Genomic DNA, 23,617 nt, shown 5'->3' on the forward strand with positions numbered 1-23,617 from the left:
ACTTCGTATTCGCGAAGGGTAGTCCCCTGTTCGCGAAGGGATGGATTGGTAAGCATCGCGTTCGCGTGAGTCATGGTTGCATTCGCGTAGGTTGGTGAAGCTGAGGCTTCGCGTTCGCGAAGAAGAGTTTTGGTCAACGATATTTTTGTGCTTCGCGAACGCGAGTCTTTAACCGCGTTCGCGAAGAAGGATTTTCAGGTCTGGGCAGAATGTTTAAAAGGTCGTCTTGTCCGTGAATGTGGTTCTATTTTACTCCATAGTTGGTTGTTTTTGGAGCTTTTTGAAGGAGATTGAAGAGGGATTCAAGGGGAAATGTTTGGAGGTAAGAATTTTGGACGTAAAACATGATTCTATTGTGAAATCTACCTAATAAATCATGGAATCTAAGCCTAAAATTGAGGAATTAGGGCTTGAGATTAAGAGACTTTAAATGAGGAATTAGGGGTCATTTGGACTCCAATTTTTGTGTTCTTAATATGTATAGACTCGTGGGGGAGATAAGGATTCCGTTGATATAATTTTTATCAAGTTTCGAGACATGGGCCCGGGGGTCGGGTTTGGCCAATTTCGAGATTTTTGGTATTTTTCGATAGTTTTTGCTTGGGCTTCATTCCCTTAGCATATTTTGATGTCGTGATTATGATTTTGAATAGATTCGATGCGTGTGGAGGCCATTTGAGGGGCAAAGGCATCGCGGAGTAGTATTTTCACCGGTTCGAGGTAAGTAACCATTGTAAATCTAGAACTGAGGGTACAAAACCCCGGTATTTGACTTGTTTTGATAAATGCGGTGACTCACATGCTAGGTGACAAGCGTGTGGGCGTGCACCGGTTGGAATTGTGACTTGGTTCGTCCCGTAGCGACTATTAATCCACGTAATTGATTTGAACATCTTACATCATGCTGTATTTCAGTCATTTATACTGTATTATGGGCAGTATGTCATGTTTGGGGCCTTGTACCAACTTGTAGAAATCCTTAGAGGCATTTTGACTATTTTTCTTCACTTTACTTGCTAGAAGAAAATCCTCAGTCATGTTTTACCTGCTTAAATGTTTAAAAACTGTTTTTATTACTCTACTCCCAATGGTGAGGACTGTTTGGGTTGAGTTCCCTAATTTCTATTATTGTGCCCGAGAGGCTGTGAGGTTAATGACCGAGAGTGGTTGAGAACCCAATTGTGAGGATGATTATATATATGTGAGTTATGGATCGGGCTGCACACCACAGCAATACTTATATGAATCGGGCTGCACGCCTCAGCGATATACATATATTGGATTGGGCTGCACGCCGCAACGATATGACGCGTGGGATATAGGAGCCTCTCCGGAGTCTGCACACCCCTAGTGAGCGTAGTGGACTATTATGTATGGATCGGGCTACATGCTGCAGCGGTTACTATAATTTCTATTATTATGAGATACTAATGAGTCGAGTGCTGAGAGTGAGTATTGAGTGATGAGAGTTGAGTCACGAGTGACTGAGAGGCTGCCTGGGGGACCATATTCTGAGTGATTCCATTCCCGAGGGACCCTGTTATGATGTTTCCATTGTTTTCACTCTTCTTTTAAATAAGCCTCTATTGGATATATTGCTAAGTAACTGACTTCAATGTTTTAAACTGGAAATGATGATTTTTATGACAGAACTAATTTCAAAGTTATATGTTTTTGAATTGCTTGTCACTGCTTTCAGTCCATTATTTACTTTAGTTACTTACTGAGTTGGCATACTCACATTACTCCCTGCACCTTGTGTGCAGATCCAGGTGCCCGAGCAGCCGAGTGAGCATCTTCAGCTGATTCAGTTTTTGTCGGGAATTTCGAGGTAGCTGCATGGCGTTCCAACCTTGTTCTCTCCCTCCTATCTTATTATTTTTACGTATATTCTAGACTTTTGATGTATTAGGTATTCAGACTTGTATTAGAGGCTCTAGACTTGTGACACTAGATTGTTGGGGCTGTGTAGTTTATTGTTATTTTGACTTTCTGCATAACTTTGTTGTCGTAATGCTTATAATGAATTTTGTATCTAAAACTTGCATCAGAAAAATGGCTTAATGTTATTAGAAAAAGGGTTGTGGTTATTGATTAGTTGGCTTTCCTAGTAATGTGATAGGCGCCAACACGACCGGTATTTGAGGTCGTGACACGTGCGCAGCAACATCAACTCCAAGATCTGCACGCAAGGTGCAAAATGTAGTATGAGTACAACCAACTCCATGTACTCAATAAATAACAAACCTAACCTCAGGTTGAAAGCTGTGATGAGCTCGAAAAGGTCAATGTCCAACATCAATAGCCAATAACACTTCATAACAATATAGTGAAGATAGTAAAGGTATATAACTTAGGAGATGTAATGCTCATATCGTTCACAGATATGAGAGATTAGACATGCATTTCAAGTATAATAGTCCAAGTCTAAAATCTTACAACTGAAATAAATTAAACATGAGTTTATCAAAATTACTGTGTCTTTTTCCAATTTACTAACATCATATAAGACTTTTCATTTAACAGTTAGCATGAGAAAAATGGTTCTCTATGCCTACATGTCAAGTAATCAGATGTCAGGTCATTGTCTAGCATAAGAAAGGTACATCTCTATGCCTACATGTCAGGTATACATGTCAAGTAATCAAATATCATATTACTGTCTAGCATGAGGAAGGTACATCTCTATGACTACATGTCAAGAACTCAGTTTCACAATGAACTCATTAAGTACACACAATCCTAGTACACTCCAGGTGCCTAGCTCAAATGCCACAACAATATTACCACAGATCCATTAAAATAATCACACATAGCACTGTACGGGTGCTTGACATAATTGTCCATCATCAAATCACGTATATGAAATACTATGCCTGCGCCCACTACTGATATGTCACTCCGGAGGTGCGGATCCTACCCAAGGGCTAATCATATTCATTTATCCCAAATAGTGGGGCCTGGTGCATACATAACCTCAAATCAGTACAACTTAGCCCAATGTGGGGCCTGGCATATGCGTCACCTCAATATCAATAAAACCGTTGCAATGTACAACCCGATCCAAATATTAACATAAATACGATTCTATGGCCCACATCAGTCATCAATCCGCTCAAGGCTTAATATGCAAACATCTTACTGAAATGTAATACAATTATATAACACGGAATATCACAATATGCCTTAAATACGCCAATATGAGACAACATATCAAAAGTGCATAGAAACATATATATAACATGCAGATGTAACTATCATGACTGTACGGTATGAGTACGGCTGGGGAAAATAGCTCAACATTACAAAAATAGCCCTATCATGTCTCAAACAATTAAGTAGGTGGATTAGACATGATTTCTAACATGAATAATATCTCACGTAGTGACATAAGTGTGGATCTTGATCACTTATTAGTGTCTTTTTACTTTTGTTTCAACCCAAAAGTGGTGATTTATGTTCCCAAAAGTAATAAAAGTGTGAAAATTGTAGGAGTGTTGGAGATTTGGACTCAAATGAAGAAATCCAACTTAAATAGGAGTGTTCTGGTTCAAAAGGCAAGAAGGGCCACAACAAACCAAAAGTACGATCCGTAGAAGAAAGTGTGGACCGCAGAATTCTCCTTGCGGCTGCAGATCTATTGTTAATACGCACCCCATACAAATTGTGCATCCACAGAATATGGCCACACTGACAAGATATCAAAAAGTTCATAGAGTGAAAAATGACCTAGACTGAAGCCTTGCCTGATGTGCGGACACACATGAATTGTGCGGCTATAGAAGCTGAAGTGCGGACCGCACATGAGTTGTGCGGCTGTAGAAGCTGAAGTGTGGACCACACATGAATTGTGCGGCTGCAAAATCCTTCAACCTACAAGCTCAAGAAAAGTGCGGATGTATGGTCCGTACTACCATTTTATGGCTGCACATAAAAAATGTGTGGATCGCAGAACCCAATTCCAGCAGCCTGATGTTTTGTTGTAACTTCACTGTGTCCACAATGTTCTCCCTTACCCATATAAGTCTTCTATGTGTTAAATGATGACTGGGAACATAAAATCTTCTTTTCTTTGATATAGACAATAGTTTGATCGTATGGCTGCAACAAAACTACAAAAGGAAGAGGTGAATCTTCTATGGGTCGAGGTAATGTTACATTGCCCCTTAGCTAGCCCAAAACTATCCGGAAGAAGTCCACAACTGGTAAACGTAGAGGTGCAGACCTCTCCGAGTCTAGTTCCTATGTCCTGTCTAGGGAAGCTTCTAAGGGCAACTTAGCCTCTATTCAGAAATAGCAGGCAACCACATAGTCTAGGCCACAGGGGCGATTTCAGCTCATATATGAGGCCTCTTCTTCTCACATCACTTTCGAGGGTCGGAAAGGGCTAGCCAGACCTCTGAGCCAACAACTTCTCTAGACACAGATGTAAGACTACACAGGACATCCCCGATGATGGTAGAGGGGGAGATAGTACATCTACGGGTGTAGAGAGATCGAAGAAAAAGGAGAAATGAGAGGATAGGTTCATTAGCTTGGCTGCCTTCACTGACTTTCGTATGTGGTGACTGGTAAGATCCTTGACACTTGGACGATAGTTTCTCTTGAAGAATTTGGATAGATACAACCCGACAGTATTGAGACAGTTCAAAGCAAGAAAGAGTTGGATGTGGTTTACTGAGAGAGTTGAAGATACTAAAGAGTACCTCATCCAAGATTTCTATGCCAATGTTTCTCACATCAAGAAGGGGACGAAGGTGACTAAAGTACGCAACCTCAGGTGAGGTTTGATCAAAACACACTAAATGCGTACTTGAGGTTTGAAGACTTGGAGCCGAAGGAGTATCTGGAGAAATGTGCTATGAAAGAAGAAGTCCACCCTTGGCTAACAGAGATTTTAGCACTACCAAGGCCACCACCACCATGGATCACTGCTAGGGTTCCCATCCACCGGAGCACATTGAGTTTCGAGGCGAAGGGATGACAGACTTTTGTATACATCAAAATTGATTCTTTCCAGAAAGAGACTCATTTTCCTCTTCCACGTGTTGTTCTTGTGGCTTCTATCATGGACGGGTACCCAAATAATGCGAGTGCTTTGATGTCGGCCAATATTTCATTGGTAGTTTAGCAAACCAACACGGCATACCCTTATCCCAACACCATTATAGAGTACCTTACTGATGCAAAGTAAGAACTGAGGACTTATGACATAAAGATGAGGCCAAAGAAGCTATTTGTATGGTACTCCTTGATGGATGTGACCAATCTAAAGAAGAGAGTTCAACCTTCTACCACCACAGGACAGTATGATAAGACGGTAGTGGTAGTATCTAAGACAAGAGTCCTTGATGAGTAAAGTCAATTCTTGAAGCTCAAATGTCACATTACAACAATATGTGCATGATACTTGACTTGTCACCTTGTTGACAATGCATGAGTAGTGTGGGCAATTGTTGGTCCCAACTGAGTATGAATGGCTTACCATTGCCTCGTTGTAATGACCTTTCACTCTGAGGTATGGGAACTAATATATTTGCTTGAGGACAAGCAAAGAATTAAGTTTAGGGGAGTTGATAAGTGTGGATTTTGACCACTTATTAGTGCCTTTTTCTTTTGTTTCAGTCCGAAAGTGTTCATTTTGGTCCCCAAAACTAGTGAAAGTGTGAAAATTGCAGGAATGTTGGAGATTTGGACTAAAATAAGGAAATCCAACTCAAAAAGAAGTGTTCCGGCTCAAAAGGCAAGAAGGGGACCAACAGACCAAAAGTGCGGTCCGCAAAAGTATTTTTGCGACCACAGAAAAAAGTTGTTGGCCAAGTAAAGGTGATGTTTTGAAGACTGACAAAAGAACTCAGACATGGACCAGGTCCATCATATGAAGCATAGTCATGATCAACCCAAACATGTAAGATGCGCCTGAAGGAGATAAATCTAACTTATCAAAAGTAATATCTCCTGATCTGATCGAAAAAGTTGCATATTGGATAAGGAGAGAAAGACTTCTTACACGAAGAGAACACAGTTTAGGAAGAGGATAGTGTTAGAGTATGAGATCAACTAGAACTCTTCTACGATAGAAAAGTAGCATCTGTATCCCAGTCAATCTCTAATTACTAACCCATTAAATATCAGTGTTGTTATCTTTTACAGATAATGCACATAAGCAAAAGTTAAAACGTAAATTGAGAGCAAAAGAGCAAGCCGATTTTGCAAGCAATTTATATGTGATTCAAGCATGCAATCCTGAAGCTACTTGAACAAGATAGAAGAACCAATTCCAAGTGTCTATCTTTTATTCTAGCTCAATTGTAGTAGGTGATTTTACATTGTACCTTTCAGCTTTTATAGAAGCAATTGTATTAGGTACCTAGAGTGTTCAAGTTAGAGTTAACTTGAAGTTGTCGCAGCAGTTGAGGCTGTGCGCCACAACGGGATTAGAGTTAATCCTAGGATTACAAAAGAGTTTTTGTAAATGCAGTTTTTAGCTCAGTAATTTTAGTGGAAGTTTGGGAAAATCCTACTAAGTAGTAGGTAGTGGTTTTTGCACCTTTTGAGCCAGGTGTTTTCCACGTAAAAATCTCTGTGTTCTTTGTTTTCTTTACATATTATTTCGCAAACAGTAGTAGTTGGAACACATAGAAGAACCAGGTCCTTCTATAATCTAGTTAAGCAAAAATTGGGTACTACATAAATCACCCCCCCTCTTATGTGGTATTGAAGTATAAAACGTCAATTGGTATCAGAGCAGGTTATCCTTGAAGAGGCTAACACCTTTGAAACAGATCAAGATGAGTGCATCACCTGGAAACTGGGAAGGGCAATCCACTGCTCGGCCCCCACTCTTTAATGGTCAGTACTATTCTTGGTGGAAGAACAGGATAAAAGACCACATCATAGGAGAAGACTATCAACTCTGGGACATAGTCACAGATGGTCCCCTGGCTACTACAAAGAAGAATGCTGAAGGAGTGGACTTGACAAAGACAAGAGCTGACTACACTGCTGAAGATTTGAAGAAATGGGAAAAGAATGTCAATGCCAAGAAATTGCTTGTGTGTGGACTAGGTCCAGACGAGTACAACAGGATTCAAAGCAGTACCGCTGCTAAGGAGATATGCGACACTCTACAAGTGGCTCATGAAGGAACTCCTCAAGTAAAGAGATCAAGAGGAACACTGTTATATTCTCAATATGAGAATTTCACCATGAAGGAAGGAGAAACTATCCAGGAGCTGTACACAAGGTTCACAACACTAACAAATGAACTCAAATCTCTTGGGAGAATTAGCCTTGAAGAAGACAAGGTTGAGAAAATCTTGACAAGGGTTTTACCAATAACTTGGGAAAGCAAAATCACTGCTATTCAGGAATCAAAGAACATTGCTACTCTCAAGTTGGATAAACTGATTGGAAATCTCACAGCCTATGAACTGAGAAGGCAAACCATGAAAATGGATGCACCCAAGAAGGAAAGGAGTCTGGCTATTAGAATAGTTGAAGGTGCAGATGTAGAGGATGATGAAATGGCCATGATAACAAGGGATTTCAAAAAGTACTGATGAGAGGAAATGGTTCTTTAAGAGGTACAACCTTCAACAAACCAAAGGCTCCTGAGAAACAAACCAACGAGGGTTGCTACAAATGTGGCAAGACTAATCACATGATCAAGAACTGTCCTCAGTAGGAAATTGAATGGAAGAAAGAAAGGGATGAACAAAGGAACAGAAAGAAGGAATAGGTTTAACCCAAAAGGAACAAAGGATCAACTAAGGCTATGGTTGCTGCTTGGGTAGAAACATCAGATGAGGATTTAGAAGATGAAGCTGGAGATGAACAAGCACTTATGGCCATCGGAGAATCAGATGATGAACAAGAGGTAAGTGTGATTCATCTCAAAGACAAGATTGAATTTCTGTCTAAAGAAAGGCTATCTGAACTATTGCTAGACTTCATCGATGAGTCTGAGGTAATTAACAATAAGAAGGAACAAATATCTAGGGAGTGTGTGATCTTAAAAGCCAAGTGCAAAAATCTAGAATTTAGGGCTAATGAGAATGACAGTAAAAATGCTGAGTTGAAGAACCAGGTTCTTGAACTTGACACCAGTATCTTAGAACTTAGGTTTGAAAATTTAAAACTGAAATTAGGAACAGGCAAGAAGAAAGCTGATCACACACATCTCACCTTAGAAGAAAATCTAGGAAATATGAAGGATGGGTTGTACAAGAAAGATGAGCAGATAAGAGTCTTAAAAGAAGACCTAGGAAAGGTAAAGCATGAATTAGACAGAACTTGCAAATGGAATAAGGCTTCTGATGCATTATCCTGGCTATAAGAACACCATAGTAGCAACAAGAGAGGACTTGGCTATGGGACCCAAGAACCTAAGTGGGACCCCAAAAGCAAGTACATCACTCTTCCTGAAAACAAAATCTGCACACACTGTAGCAAGACTGGTCATTACAAAAATGAATGTAATGCAAAAGAAAAGGCCAGTCAAAAGAACAAAACCTTTGTTCAAGAGAAAAATAAGCTGCTTGAGTGGGCCAAAAGGAATTTAATTTACCCCTTTGCCTATAGAAAGGGACCCAAACTAGTTTGGGTTCCTAAGACTAACCCCTGATTTCTTTTTGCAGGTCCAAGTGAAGGGAAGTAGCCAAATATGGTACATGGATAGTGGCTGCTCAAAACATATGACTGGAAGCAAGAACCAGTTCCTTTCACTTGAGGACTTAAAGGAGGTACTGTCTCCTTTGGAAATGGGAAGAAAAGAGAGATTATTGGGGTTGGAAAGGTAGGTAAGACAGACTCACATTCCATTGAGAATGTCTACTTGATAGATGGCTTGAAATATAGCCTAATCAGTGTATCACAACTGTGTGACAGAGGTAACCTTGTAGCATTTACCTCTACCAAATGCTTTGTGATTAATCTTACCACTGATAAGATCGTTTTGCAGGGAAAAGAGTTAACAATATTTACATTGTAGATTTGTCCACTCTTTTAGAAAATGAACTCACTTGCTTGAGTGTGTTGGACAATTATCCCCTCCTGTGGCACAAAAGACTTGGTCATGCAAGTCTGAGTCAACTCAACAAATTAGTCTCCAAGGACCTAGTGATAGGGTTACCTAACATCAAGTTCAAGGAAGACAAAGTTTGTGAGGCCTGTGCAAGGGGGAAGCAGGTAAGATCATCATTTAAAAGCAAGAAAATGGTAAGCACAACCAGGACGATGGAATTGGTTCATATGGATCTCTGTGGTCCAATGAGAACATTGAGTAGAGGTGCTAAGAAATATGTGATGGTACTTGTTGATGATTATTCTAGGTTTACCTGGGTACTATTTTTAACATCTAAGGATGAAGCATTTGACATGTTTACTGCCTTTGTTAGAAAAACTCAGAAACAACTAGGTAATCAACTTGCATCAATCAGGTCTGATCATGGAACTAAATTTGAAAATGCTAAGTTTGTTGAATTTTGTGATGAGCATGGTATAGATCATAATTTTTCTGCCCCTAGGACTCCTCAACAAAATGGAGTAGTTGAAATAAAGAATAGGACTCATGAAGATATGGCTAGAACTATGTTTCTTTCTAGTAAATTGCCCCATAGCTTCTGGGCAGAGGCTGTAAATACTGCATGTTACATCATTAATAGATGCATGACTAGACCTCTTGTAGAGAAGACTCCCTATGAGTTACTTAAAGGGAGAAAACCAAATATATCCCATCTTAGGGCATTTGGATGAAAGTGCTTTCTGTGTAATAATGGAAAGGACTCCTTAGGTAAGTTTGATCCCAGAAATGATGAGGGAGTATTCTTGGGATATTCTTCACATAGCAAAGCTTATAAAGTATTCAATAAAAGAACTTTGTGTGTAGAAGAAAGTGTACATGTAGTTTTTGATGAAACTAACATTCTTTCTGAGAGACAGGAATATGAAGATGAAGCTATTGGGCTGGTAAAAGATTTGAGTGAAGTCTCGACTCAAGCTAAAGTTGCACCAAAAGAAGGAACAGGTGATTCCATCTAGGGCAACCTGACAGGGGGAACTGAACAAAGAGGAACTGAAACTAATCCCCTAAAGGAACCTGTTCATGACCTTGTTCCTCAGCAACAGAACATGGGAGAAACATCAAGCAGAAATCAGTTGGTTGTGAAACCTCACAAGTATTAAAGTTCTCATCCCATTGAGAACATAATCACTGATCCAACCTCTAGAGTTAAAACTAGATCACAATTAAAGAATTTGTGTGCTTTTGATGCTTTCCTATCTCTTATTGAACCTAAAAATATTGTTGAGGCTTTGTAGAATGCAGATTGGGTAAATGCAATGCAAGATGAAGTCAATCAGTTTGAGAGAAGTCAAGTTTGGCATCTAGTTCCAAGACCCAAGGATAAATCAGTAATTGGCACTAAATGCGTCTTCAGAAACAAGCTTGATAAAGATGGAACATTTACAAGGAACAAGGCAAGACTGGTGGTCCAAGGTTATAGCCAAGAGGAGGGTATAGATTATGATGAGACCTTTGCTCCAGTTGCAAGACTGGAGGCAATAAGACTCCTCATAGTCTTTGCAACACACATGGAATTCACTCTTTATCAGATGGATCCCTAAAAGAAGAAGTGTTTGTCAAAGAACCTTCAGGGTTTGAGAGCAAGGAGTGTCCGGAACATGTGTACAAATTAGACAAGGCTCTCTATGGACTCAAGCAGGCTCCTAGAGCATGGTATGAACGACTGTCCAAGTTCCTGCTTGAACATGGCTACAAAAGAGGTAAAATTGACAGTACTCTATTCCTGAGGAAAAAAAGGTAAGGATATTCTTGTAGTACAGATATATGTTGATGACATAATTTTTTGGGTAACCACTGACAAACTAAGTAAGGATTTTGCCAAATTAATGGGGAGTGAGTTTGAAATGAGTATGATGGGTGAGCTTAACTTTTTCTTAGGCTTACAGATCAAACAAAACCCAAATGGAACGATGATCCATCAGCAGAAATATGCAAAGTAGTTGATTAAAAAGTTTAAAATAGATGAATCAAAGGAAATAGACACACCCATTGCAACATCTACTATGACATAGATGAACCTGGTTCATCTGTTGATCAGAAGTTGTATATGGGTATGATTGGTTCACTTTTTTATCTTACTGCTAGCAGGCCTGACATAGTTTTCAGTGTAGGGCTTTGTGCTCGTTTTCAGGCAAATCCTAAGGAATCTCACTTGACTGCTGTCAAGAGGATACTGAGATATTTGAAAGGCACTACTGATCTATGTCTTTGGTACCCTAAAGGTAGTAATTTCAATATAGTAAGGTATGTTGATGCTGACTATGCAGGTTTCCTTGTGGATAGGAAGAGCACCTCAGGTATGGCTCATTTTCTTGGTTCATGTCTTGTATCATGGGCCATTAAAAAGCAGAATTCAGTGGCCTTATCCACTGCTGAGGCTGAATATGTTGTTTCTGCCTCTTGTTGTGCTCAATTGCTATGGATCAAACAACAGCTGATAGATTTTGGCATTGAAGTTGGTTGCATTCCTATCTTCTGTGATAACACTAGTGCTATAAGTATGACAAAGAACCCTGTTCATCATAAGAGGACTAAGCACATAGATGTTAGACATCAGTTCTTAAGAGATAACTATGAGAAAGGATTGATTACCATAAAATTTTGTGTTACTGATAAACAAATTACTGACATCTTTACTAAAGCACTGAGTATAGAAAACTTTGAAAAGAACATGTTGGAATTAGGGATGATTAAGATCACCTAATAGGACCAGCTCAAAATGCACAATGAAAAAAAATATGAAAAAAAAAATTTGGCTAGGAAATCTGAACTTGTGTAAATATCTAGATTAATTTTTACTCAGCTTCATACTGTAAATAGTATATTCCTGTGACATGTGTTAATATGACTCACTGATCTCTTACAAAATTTTCTCTATTGTGGTAAATTGAGGATTAGTCAAGAGAATTCAAAATGAAGAACCTGGTTCATCAGTATTGTTTCATCTGAATGTCAGGGTATGTTTTCTATACTCTGCACAATTAGAAATATAAACATTTAAATCATGAGCAGAGTCCTACAATTGTTCAACTCCTTAGAAAATTCTATCCGTTTGTTTTTTAACCAGTTCCATCCTCATTAGAATTCTAACCACAAAAATTGCATAAAATCTAGGGAAGTCTAACCGTTCGTTCAACCTACAATTTCAGGTTGATTAGACCTCTAATTGACCGCTAAAGCTACCGTTATCCATTAAATGAGTCTTTCCCTTTAAATACTCATTATTACTTCCTGCCACCCTCATAATTCAAAATCGTCAAAAACCTTCTTCACTCTCAACTGCTTTCTTCTCCAAAGGTTTAACTCACCAATTCTCTCAAGAAATCGGCTATAATGACAAACCCACAAGACAATCCTGGAACTCCTCCACAGCCCACTCCCTCTGATTTATCTACCCCTCATCCACCTAGCACGACTCTCCAACCCAGGCTAAGGAGAGTAAAAATGCTTGCTCGCAAAAGGGTGGCATCTGGTGCTCTCTCAAAGAAATTGAATGAGAAATTAAAGGCAAGTCAGGCTCAAGATTCTGATTCTGACTCTGATTCTGAATCGTACAAATCTGCTAATGAGGGGGAAGGACCTGGGTCTTCTGACTCTGAGAAGGCTCAAAAATCCCCTTCTAAGGTAAGTTCTTCTTTGGCTGAAAATTTAGAAAATAGGTTTGTTTTGGTTGGGCCTATCAGGGATGTGGAATTACTTGAGTTACGAAGGAGTTGAGGTAAAAAGAAATTTGAAAAAGAAAATGAGAGAGAGGGCGAATGTGTTGATGTGAAGGGAAAAGGGAAATGAGTGGCTGATTACTCACCCACTGCTGTATTATCTGTACCTGCTATTTGTGGGGCTGCACAGGAAACTATTGAAGAAAGTGGCAAGAAGTCAGGGGGAAGTGGTTCTGGTGAAGTCGCTGAAGGGTTAGTTAATCTAAGTTCACAGGGAGATGAACCTGGTTCATCAACTAAAGATACCCTAGCAGACCTTTTGAAAAAGGTAGGTGCAAGTTACGATCCAAAGAAAAGGAGAACTCCCATACCAAAAGCCCTCAGTGCTCCTAAACCTTCCAAGAAAAGAAAGGCTTTCTCCCCAACAACTACTGAAACTTCCTTGCCAAAGGGAAGAGCCACAAGAAGCAGGGTAAAACAGAGTGCGAGTGATCTACAAAAGGCTCTGGATGAAAGTAAGAAGAAAGGATGGATAAAGGAAAGGGTAAGGTTGCAGAGTCCTCAGAAGCTGTTGATGTTGAGGAGATGGAACAGGTACATCAGGAGAAAGTTACAACAGTTGAGGTTCAGACCCTCAAGCCCAAAAAGACGAAGACTTCTTCCAAAAAATCTTCCTCTGTGTTTGAGGCTCCTGAATCTTCTTTAGCCAAGAGGACCAGGTTTGTAGTAAAAAGCAAACAAGTTAGAGTTTCTAAAGATGAGGAATGGAGTGGTGATGAAGAAAGTGAGTCTGATGGTGAACAAGACAAGCTGGCCATGTTTGGCAAAAGAAAAATTTTGAAGGGAAGATTGGTGAAAGATTTTGTGGAACCAAGGATGGTTCGTTGGTTAACATACTAGATGCTCAGGGCTGGAAGGACATGGTCCTTCAGATGTATGGGAGATTGGCCAGAAATGAAATCATTGAATTCATGGCAAATACTGAAGTTAAGGATAGTAGAGTTACAAGCAAAGTCAAAGGAGTTCAAGTGACATTTGATGCAGAGAAACTGGGAGAGATTCTAGACATCCCTGCTGAGGGATATGATGATTACACCAGACAGAGATAGCCAAGTCTGGATTTCCTTCCATGTGCCCTTACAATCACTAGGAGATTTTGTGATATTGCAGAGGTGAATGAGGCCAAGTTTGTGCACAAGAGTGAAATGAAGCCATAGCACAAAGTCATTTTTGAGTTTGTCAACAAGTGCCTACTGCCCAGGCAGGAGAGAAGGCATATTGCAAATTATATGGACTTAGTTCTGATGGAGTGCCTTGAAAGTGGAAGGCAAATTAATTGGCCTACATTCATCATCAAGCTACTGGACAGGGTTATCAATGGCTCCAAGGCTCATGCTACCCCCTATGGCTTTATTCTGACTACAGTTTTGGATATGTGCAATGTGCCTTTGAAAAAATGGGAAAATGGCTACAAGCAAGGATTACTTTAGTATTAATACTCTGCTTGCTTGTGACTACTTAGTCAATGCCACCCCAAATGAACCTGGTTCATCCAAGAAGACTCCTATCAACAGTAAAGTCAGGGCTCTTGTTCAGAAAAGTGAAGACAAGGATGTTGAGATAGCTAGGCTAAAGGCTCGTGTGGCGGAGGTGGAATCTAAGAGGGATGCTCTCAGAACTAAGCTCACCAAGTAAAAGGAGAAGAATGATGGAATTCTTCACAATATGTTGAATCTTCTCCAAGCCCAAAACCAACCCTCTAGCTCTCCCAAGCTTTAGGAAATCTAGCCTTTATCTCCTGAACCTGTCTAGTACCTTCAGTAACCCGGATTAGGGATTTTTCTTTCTTTTTGCTCATGTTTTGAATATTTTTGCTTTCTGGTTGTGGATTGTGGTAGCAACATATCTTCTATAAATGATATCTACTGTTTTTGCTCTTGTTAAATGTTAATATTTCCTTGATAGTTTAAATATGTTTGCTCGATTACTGATGATTAATCCATGATTGCACTTGCAGTTGCCCCAGTGACTATGAGTACTTATTAAAATCTGGGACTCACACTTTGTATGCAACTTTTCGATGATGCCAAAAGGGGAAAGAGATATTGTGCTTTACATATTCTAAATAACTGATATTTATAACCTAATTAACCTGGTCCTTGATGATAAGTGAATTTTCTAAACTTTGTATTAATGGTTAAGCTAAGTTCTTAGAGGATCCGAGTAAGTAAAAAGCATAGAGTTTGTCATTATAAAAAAGGGGGAATTTGTTGGCCAAGTAAAGGTGAAGTTTTGAAGACTGACAAAAGAACTCAGACATGGACCAGGTCCATCTTGTGAAGCACAGTCATGATCAACCCAAACATGTAAGATGCACCTGAAGGAGATAAATCTAACTTATAAAAAGTAATATCTCCTGATCTGATCAAAAAGGTTGCATATTGGATAAGGAGAGAAAGACTTCTTACACGAAGAGAACACAGTTTAAGAAGAGGATAATGTTAGAGTATGAGATCAACTAGAACTCTTCTACGATAGAAGAGTAGCATCTGTATCCTAGTCAAACTCTAATTACTAACCCATTAAATATCAGTGTTGTTCTCTTTTACAGATAATGCACATAAGCAAAAGTTAAAACGTAAATTGAGAGAAAAAGAGCAAGGCGATTTTGCAAGCAATTTATATTTTATTCAAGCGTGCAATCCTGAAGCTACTTGAACAAGATAGAAGAACCAGTTCCAAGTGTCTATCTTTTATTCTAGTTCAATTGTAGTAAGTGATTTTACATTGTACCTTTCAGCTTTTATAGAAGCAATTGTATTAGGTACCTAGAGTGTTCAAGTTAGAGTTAACTTGAAGTTGTCGCAGCAGTTGAGGCTGTATGCCACAACGGGATTAGAGTTAATCCTAGGCTTACAAAAGAGTTTTTGTAAATACAATTTTTGGCTCAGTGATTTTAGTGGAAGTTTGGGAAAATCCTACTAAGTAGTAGGTAGTGGTTTTTGCACCTTTTGAGTCAGGTGTTTTCCACGTAAAAATCTTTGTGTTCTTTGTTTTCTTTACTTATTATTCCGCAAACAGTAGTAGTTAGAACACATAGAAGAACCAGGTCCTTCTATAATCTAGTTAAGCAAAATTGGGTACTACACAAATCACCCTCCCTCTTGTGTGGTATTGAAGTATAAAACGTCAAATGTGTTGACCGCAAAATTCTTCTTGTAGCTGCAGATCTGTTGTTAAAGCTCAGAGATGGAATGAAAAAAATTTCAGATCTCACACAAATTGTGTGTCCGCGGAACATGGTCGCACTGATAAGAATTCAAAAAGTTCAAAGAGTGTGAATAATGATCAAAACTGAAGCCTTGCCTGATTTGCGGTCGCAGAAGCTAAAGTGCGGACCACAAATGAATTTTGTGGCTACAGAATCCCTCAACCTGCAAGCTCAAGAAAAGTACAGACCGCATATGGAATTGTGCGACCGAAGAACCTCCCGAAGGGCATTTTTGTCAGCGAATTTTGGGCTACTATAAATAGTCGAGAATCACATTTTAGGTCAAGTTCTGAAGTTTTCTTAGCTGTAGCCATTATAGTTTACCATTTTGGGAAATTTGTGACTATTTTGGGACAAGAACATCATAGTTTATCATTTTAATTTGATATAATGGCTCTAATTAGTGTTTCTTATTTGTTTTCTTCATTTTTTACTATGAGTAGCTAGACATTTACTAGGGTTATGACCTAACCCTAGTGTGTAAATCTATTGGGTATTTAATGTAATACTTGTTTATGATTGGGTGTTTGTTATCTAGCCTTGTTCATGACTTAATTTTAGAATTAATGGTTGCAAAATTGATTCATGCCTTTTTGACTTGGTCTTTACTTGAGAAAGAGGGACCTAGTCTAGGAAGCTTGACTAATAAGAAATTGGGCTAGTTATGGATTTGACTAGACTAGTTAAAAGGTTTGAACTAGAGATAGAAAAAATCCGACTTGAGCTCATATCAACTACTTAGCATAATACCCATTTGGTCTTGAGAAAGCCAAATTGGGCAAAATTACTCTATGACCGAGAGGTATTGAGTGGGTAACTTAGAGTTGAGAGCTATAATACACCACAATCAATAAAATAAGTGTTAATGTAATTAACCCATAGGCAAAAACCTAGGTAAAGGTTAAATCCCTAGGCTTTTTACATATTTGAAAATAACCAAAAACAATTAGTCACTTTCTAGTTTCATCTCTCTAGTTAATCATTAATAGTGTAGTTCATAGAAGTAATTTTCATACATAAACTTGTTTGGAAGTGTATTTATGCTTTTTCTTCTACATGTATCAAAGGTACACTCTAGAACCCATTCTTAGCCCCATGTAAAAATCGACCCTGACTCATAGTTGGGTACTATTCTTCCAATGACCTCTTCCACTCATTGTTAAGTGTGGATTGGGAGTGGATCAATTTTTAGTGCCGTTTTGGGGATTTTGACCACTTATTAGTGCCTTTTTACTTTTATTTTAGTCTAAAAGTATCGATTTATGTTCCCAAGACTAACAAAGATTTTAGCACTACCAGGGCCACCACCACCATGGATCATTGCTGGGGTTTCCATCCACTAGAGCACATTGAGTTTGGAGGCGAAGAGATGGCAGACTTTTGTATGTAGCAAACTTGATCCATGTTAGAACGAGACTCATTTGCCTCTTCCACGTGCTATTCTTGTGGCTTCTATCATGGACGAGTACCCAAATAATGTGGGTGCTTTGATGTCGGCCAATATTTTATTGGTAGATCAGCAGACCAACACGACCTACCCTTATCCCAACACCATTACAGAGTACCTTACTAATGCAAAGGTAGAACTGAGGACTTATAACACAAAGGTGAAGCCAAAGAAGCCATTTGACTGGTACTCTTTGATGGATGTAACCAATCTAAATAAGAGAGTTCAACCTTCTACCACCATAGGCAAGTCTGATGAGCTGACAGTGGTTGCATCTGAGACAAAAGTCCTTGATGAGTAAAGTCAATTCTTGAAGCTCAAATGTTACATTAGAACTATATGTGCATGATACTTGACTTGTCGCCTTGTTGATAATGCATGAGTAATGTGGGTAATTGTTGGTCCCAACTGAGTATGAATGGCTTACCATTAACTCGTTATAATGACCTTTCACTTTGAGGAGGTGAGAACTAATCTATTTGCTTGAGGAAAAGCAAAGACGAGTTTGGAGGAATTAATAAGTGTGGATTTTGACCACTTATTAGTACCTTTTTACTTATGTTTCAGTCCGAAAGTATTGATTTATGTTCCGAAAGCTAATGAAAGCGTGAAAATTGCAGGAATGTTGGAGATTTGGACCCCAATGAAGAAATACAACACAAAAGGAGTGTTCTGGCTCAAAAGGCAAGAAGGGGCATAGCAGACCAAAAATGCGGTCCGCAGAAGTATTTCTACGGCCGCAAAAGAAAGCGCGGACCGCAAAATTCTCCTTGTGGCTGTAGATCTATTTTTGAAGCTCAGAAATGGAATGAAGAAAAGTGCAGACCTCACACAAATTTTTCACCGCAGAATATGATCGCACTGACAAGAATTCAAAAAGTTTAGAAAGTGAAAAATGATCAAGACTGAAGCCTTGCCTGATGTGCTGACCACACATGAACTATGCGGCCGCAGAAGTTAAAGTGTGGACCGCAAATAAATTGTGCAGCTACAGAATCCCTCAACCTGCAAGCTCAAGAAAAGTGCGGACCACACATGGAATTGTGCGACTGCTAAACTTCCCTAAGGGCATTTTTTGTCAGCTAATTTTGGGCCAATATAAATAGTCGAGAATCACGTTGTTAGGTCAAGTTTTGAAGTTTTCTTAGATATAGCCTTTGTAGTTTACCATTTTGGGAAAGTTGTGACTATTTTGGGACAAAACATCATAATGTATAATTTTAATTTTATATTATGACTCTAATTAGTGTTTTTTATTTGTTTTCTTCATTTTCTACTATGAGTAGCTAGACATTTACTAGGGTTGTGACCAAACCCTAGTGTATAAATCTAATGGCTATTTAATTTAATGTTTATTTATGATTGGGCGTTTGTTATTTGGCATTGCTCATACTTTAATTTTAGAATTAATGGTTACAAATATTGATTCATGCCTTTTTGACTTGGTCTTTACTTGGGAAAGATAGACTGATCACGCCCAACTATGCCTTATAAAAAGGACTAAGCAGCTACTGCAAATATAATCCATTTTACAAGTCCGTTGTCGAATCCCACAGAGAACTAAGGCTTAGCTACAGTTGTTCACTATCACCAAGAAGACAAGCTTGAACAATTCCTAACTTATAAATATTAAGATTCTTGTGTTTAACTAATTAACTAACAAGTTAAAATAGTAAATTAACAACTAAAGATACTATGAGTTAGAGACAAGATTAAGGAGGTCTAGAGTTATGATTTCCCCTATTAGCGAAATCATTTCCGACATTTTCTATACATTTGCCTAAGTCTTCTCTACCGATCATGAGCACTCTGAGTGTCATAATTCTCTCCTGAGTAACTACCACAATTTACTAGACATATTCTCCCTAATTACGCTATCTAGCATTAAGTACGGCTCACTCGGACCGCACCAAGGTTTCTTTATCCCTAATCCCACCTTTAATCCCTCCGTATTGATTCCTCATATACATTAGGAGTGATGTTGTTCAACAACTACCTAAATATGAACTCTCTCCCGAGTAGTATACACTAAATAGGCACAGACGATTGAGAGCTCTTCAACCAACGACAATATAAACGTAGTTGAACAAATAGAGAAAAAGCTACAACAAATCTATATTAATGTAACAGGAAAATCATCCTGCAATAGATTACATCAAAACCCTAGATAACAAATTAGCTATTCATAATAGTATGCATAACTACAATACTAGAATTCATAACCAATAATGAAAATAGGAAGAAGAAAGTGAAAAACTCGTACAAGAATTCTCTGTCTTGCTCCTAGTGTGTTCTTGCCTCCTTAGGTCCAATCCTCGGTCTCCACTGCGGCTCCGTGCTCTCCCTAGGTCTAAAGTATGTCAAAAGTCCCTAAAATACCATTTTTCAGTGTATATATACCAAGTAGAGTCGGGCCCAAACAACTATATCTTCTCCTACCCAAAAAACGACATTTTTCTCAGACAAGATGTGCGCGGCCGTGCACCTGGAAGTGTGCCCGCACACTTGGCCGCGTACTTTTCACACTTTCTGCCCCATATGCGCGGTCAGTGTACGACTCTGTACTTGCCACACACTTTTCACGCTGTTCTATTGGGAATGTGAAAAAATGTAAAACATGAAAGTTGTAGTCATTTGAATTAGCTTTTCAAAAATGTATTGTAGAGCCCAAATGGAGTTTTTAGTGAAAAGGTATGTTTATTTTACTTGGGACAAGTCTGAACCACCTCCTTTAACCTCAAGGGAGAGCCGCCCCCTTTTACCCCCAAAATTGATGGTTTTCAGCCGCCCTTTTACCCCAAAACCTCATGGTTGCTAGCGCCGCCTAACTCTAAACTCTATTTGAAGCTGCTGCCTTTCTCTTTAAACAAAAAGAATCAGGCGTTTTTGTCCTCTTCAAGTCTAAGCTAGCGGGCTCGAGGTCGGAGTTCGATAGTGCACCTAAGATCCCGCCTCAATTCGCTGCCCTGCAAGAGGTCCGTATCTTCTTCTCTTTCGACAATCTTTTGGTTCTGATTAGAGCATGTTCGATACTTGATGCATTTTTGTTTCAATACATGTTAGTTTTGTTAGGCTTCCACGTTGTAATACTATAAAAATGGGTGTTTGCTTTTATTTCTGTCTACCTTTAGTTTGATGAAATGGTTCTATGACTAAAGTTGTTAGAAATAATTTTTTTTAAGGAGGTTATGTTCTGATATGTGTATTGAAACATGTCTGCCTATATTCGATAAAATGCTCATATGAAAATACCCATTTCCTTTTGCATAGTTCTCTGTCAGATTCCATAATTTTAAGAAAGATTTTGTCATGGATTAGGTGTGTTGCAAAAGATTCATTTGTCATGTGATTTATGACCTTTCTTGATTAGGCACCATGTTTAGGATTCGAAATTTTTGTTTAGTTAAAGGTAAACTGTTTGGTTTACTTCATGTCTTTGAAGATTTGGTTTACTTCATGTCTTTGAAGATTTGATTTACTTCACGTCTTTCACACCTCAGACTTGGTTTATTTTAACTCATGTTTAAAAAATTGATCTCCTCTTCATTATGGATTGTAAGGGCGAAGATTGGTTTACTTAGTGTACTTTACAACAACAACAACAACAACGACCCAGTATAATCCCACAAGTGGGGTCTGGGGAGGGTAATATGTACGCAGACCTTACCCTTACCCCGAAGGGTAGAGAGGCTGTTTCCAGGAGACCCTCGGCTCAAAAAAGCAATAAGAGATGATATATTAGTACCATAAAAATGCGTAAGAGGGGAGAATTAGGCTGTTGGAGTATGAATGTACATACTCATGGCTTTAGATTTTCCTTCACAGGAGGTTTAGATACTATAGCTATTGAATATTGAGCTCTCGATTTAAAAATGTTTGAAACTTTCTTCATGCATATCTAAAAACGTGGAGTTAAGAAACTGAAAGTATTAATGTAAGTGTGATTGTTTCTTTCATGGTTCTCTGAAAAATCATATCTTTTTGAGATATTGTAATTAGCCTTTAAATGAAAGATAGAATTTTCGCATTCGACAAGGAATCCGTCTAATTTCTTTATATTTTCTTGCTATTAAATGAGTTTGTCTTTCTCGTGAACTAGAACTTAGTTTCTAGGAATCTGTTTGAATTTTAAAGACCATAAAAGGGGAGAATACTTGCCGCTCTTGTTTTACTAGGTCTCTGTTGAAGTTTGGCAAAATGCCAAAGTCCCACATTGGTTGGGAGTTAAGTTTGGAGGGGATTTTTCCCCTATAAAAGAAGGCCTAATGTTTAGGATTGAGACACACCTCTCATTTGCCTTCTCATCTGTTTAAGGCATTTGTATCTTCTCTCTTTAGTATTATTTCACTTGTATTTTGGAGTGGAATAAAATATTTGGTTGTGTCCGAGGAGTAGGCAGAATTAGCCGAACCTCGTAAATTCTGGTGTTCCCTTTATTATTGCTTTATTGTCTTATTTATTATTTGGTGGCTGTCATAATTTTTGGTATAGTAGTTGTGACTTATTCACACTCTATACATTTGGCTTCCGCAACAATTGGTATCAGAGCCAAGGTACTGTCTAAGTATGCTCTGTGGTTGCAGCATAGTCTGATCTTCCACATCAGAAAAGATTTATCTTGGTAACTGAGTCAAGGTTCTGTCTGAGTATGCTCTGTGGTTGCAGCTTAGTCTGATCTTCCACACCAGAAAGGAAATAATCTTGATTTGTGTCGTCAGCTATTAAATAATATTTGTGTCAAAGATGGGAGACAATAAACAAGAAGAATCTACATCAAGTGTCAACAATACGTCATCATTGGCATCTTCGCTTATGACAAGAATTGTGTCAAATGCGAAATTTGCGGTCGAAATATTTGACGGGTCCGGACATTTTGGGATGTGGCAAGGCGAGGTTCTAGATGTCCTTTTTCAACAAGGGCTAGATCTGGCCATTGAAGAAAAGAAACCAGATGTTATTGGAGAAGAAGATTGGAGAATTATCAACCGTGTTGCTTGCGGTACCATTCGATCCTACCTTGCTAGAGAGCAGAAATATCCATACACAAAGGAAACTTCTGCATGTAAATTATGGAAAGCACTGGAGGATAAATTTTTGAAGAAAAACAGTCAAAATAAATTGTACATGAAGAAGAGACTGTTTCACTTCACCTATGTTCCTGGTACCACGATGAATGAACATATCACCAGTTTCAATAAGTTGGTTACAGATTTGCAAAATATGGATACAACTTATGATGATGGTGACTTGGCCTTGATGTTGTTGGCGTCACTTCCTGATGAGTACGAGCACCTTGAAACTACTCTACTCCATGGAAATGACGAAGTTTCTCTCAGAGAAGTTTGTTCGGCTTTGTACAGCTATGAACAAAGAAAGCGAGAAAAACAGAAGGGCGGAGAAGGAGAAGCACTATTTGTGAGGGGTCGTCCTCAAAATCAAACGAGGACAAAGAAGGGAAGATCCAAGTCAAGATCCAGACCCAGCAAAGATGAATGTGCCTTTTGTCGAGAAAAAGGGCACTGGAAGAAAGACTGTCCGAAGTTGAAGAATAAGGCCAAACATAACAATGGAAAGGCCATTATGGATTCAAATGTAGCTGATTGTGATGATTCAGACTTCTCATTAGTTACAACAGAGTCATCAACATCTTCAGACATATGGTTGATGGACTCGGCTTGTAGCTATCATATGTGTCCCAACAGGGACTGGTTCGTGGAATTTCAAGAAGGAGAATATGGAGTCGTCCACACAGCGGATAACAGCCCTCTTACCTCATATGGCATTGGTTCAATACGATTAAGGAACCATGATGGAATGATCAGAACATTGATAGATGTTCGATATGTACCGGATTTGAAGAAGAATCTCATCTCTGTGGGAGCCCTAGAATCAAAAGGGTTCAAAATCATTGCAGAAAATGGAGTGATGAGAGTATGCTCCGGTGCACTAGTGGTAATGAAGGCTAATCGGAAGAATAATAATATGTACCGCTATCGTGGCAGTACAGTTATTGGGACAGCGACAGTGACATCCAGTGACGACAAAGAGGCAGAAGCAACCAAGCTATGGCACATGCGCTTGGGACATGCTGGAGGAAAATCCTTGAAAACTCTATCAGATCAAGGATTGTTAAAAGGAGTAAAGGCTTGCAACTT

General features: G+C 38.9%; 1 protein-coding gene across 1 annotated transcript; it reads left to right on the forward strand.

The window, feature by feature from the left end:
* Window positions 1–12,418: 12,418 nt before the first annotated feature.
* On the forward strand, window positions 12,419–13,853 carry LOC138881333 (uncharacterized). The gene is made up of 4 exons (XM_070161549.1): window positions 12,419–12,709; window positions 12,935–13,288; window positions 13,339–13,623; window positions 13,677–13,853. The coding sequence occupies exons 1-4, from the start codon at window positions 12,419–12,421 to the stop codon at window positions 13,851–13,853; spliced, it is 1,107 nt and encodes a 368-aa protein (XP_070017650.1).
* The last annotated feature ends 9,764 nt before the right edge of the window (window positions 13,854–23,617 follow it).

Source organism: Nicotiana sylvestris, chromosome 11, assembly GCF_000393655.2.
Source record: "Nicotiana sylvestris chromosome 11, ASM39365v2, whole genome shotgun sequence".
Classification (NCBI taxonomy): domain Eukaryota; kingdom Viridiplantae; phylum Streptophyta; class Magnoliopsida; order Solanales; family Solanaceae; genus Nicotiana; species Nicotiana sylvestris.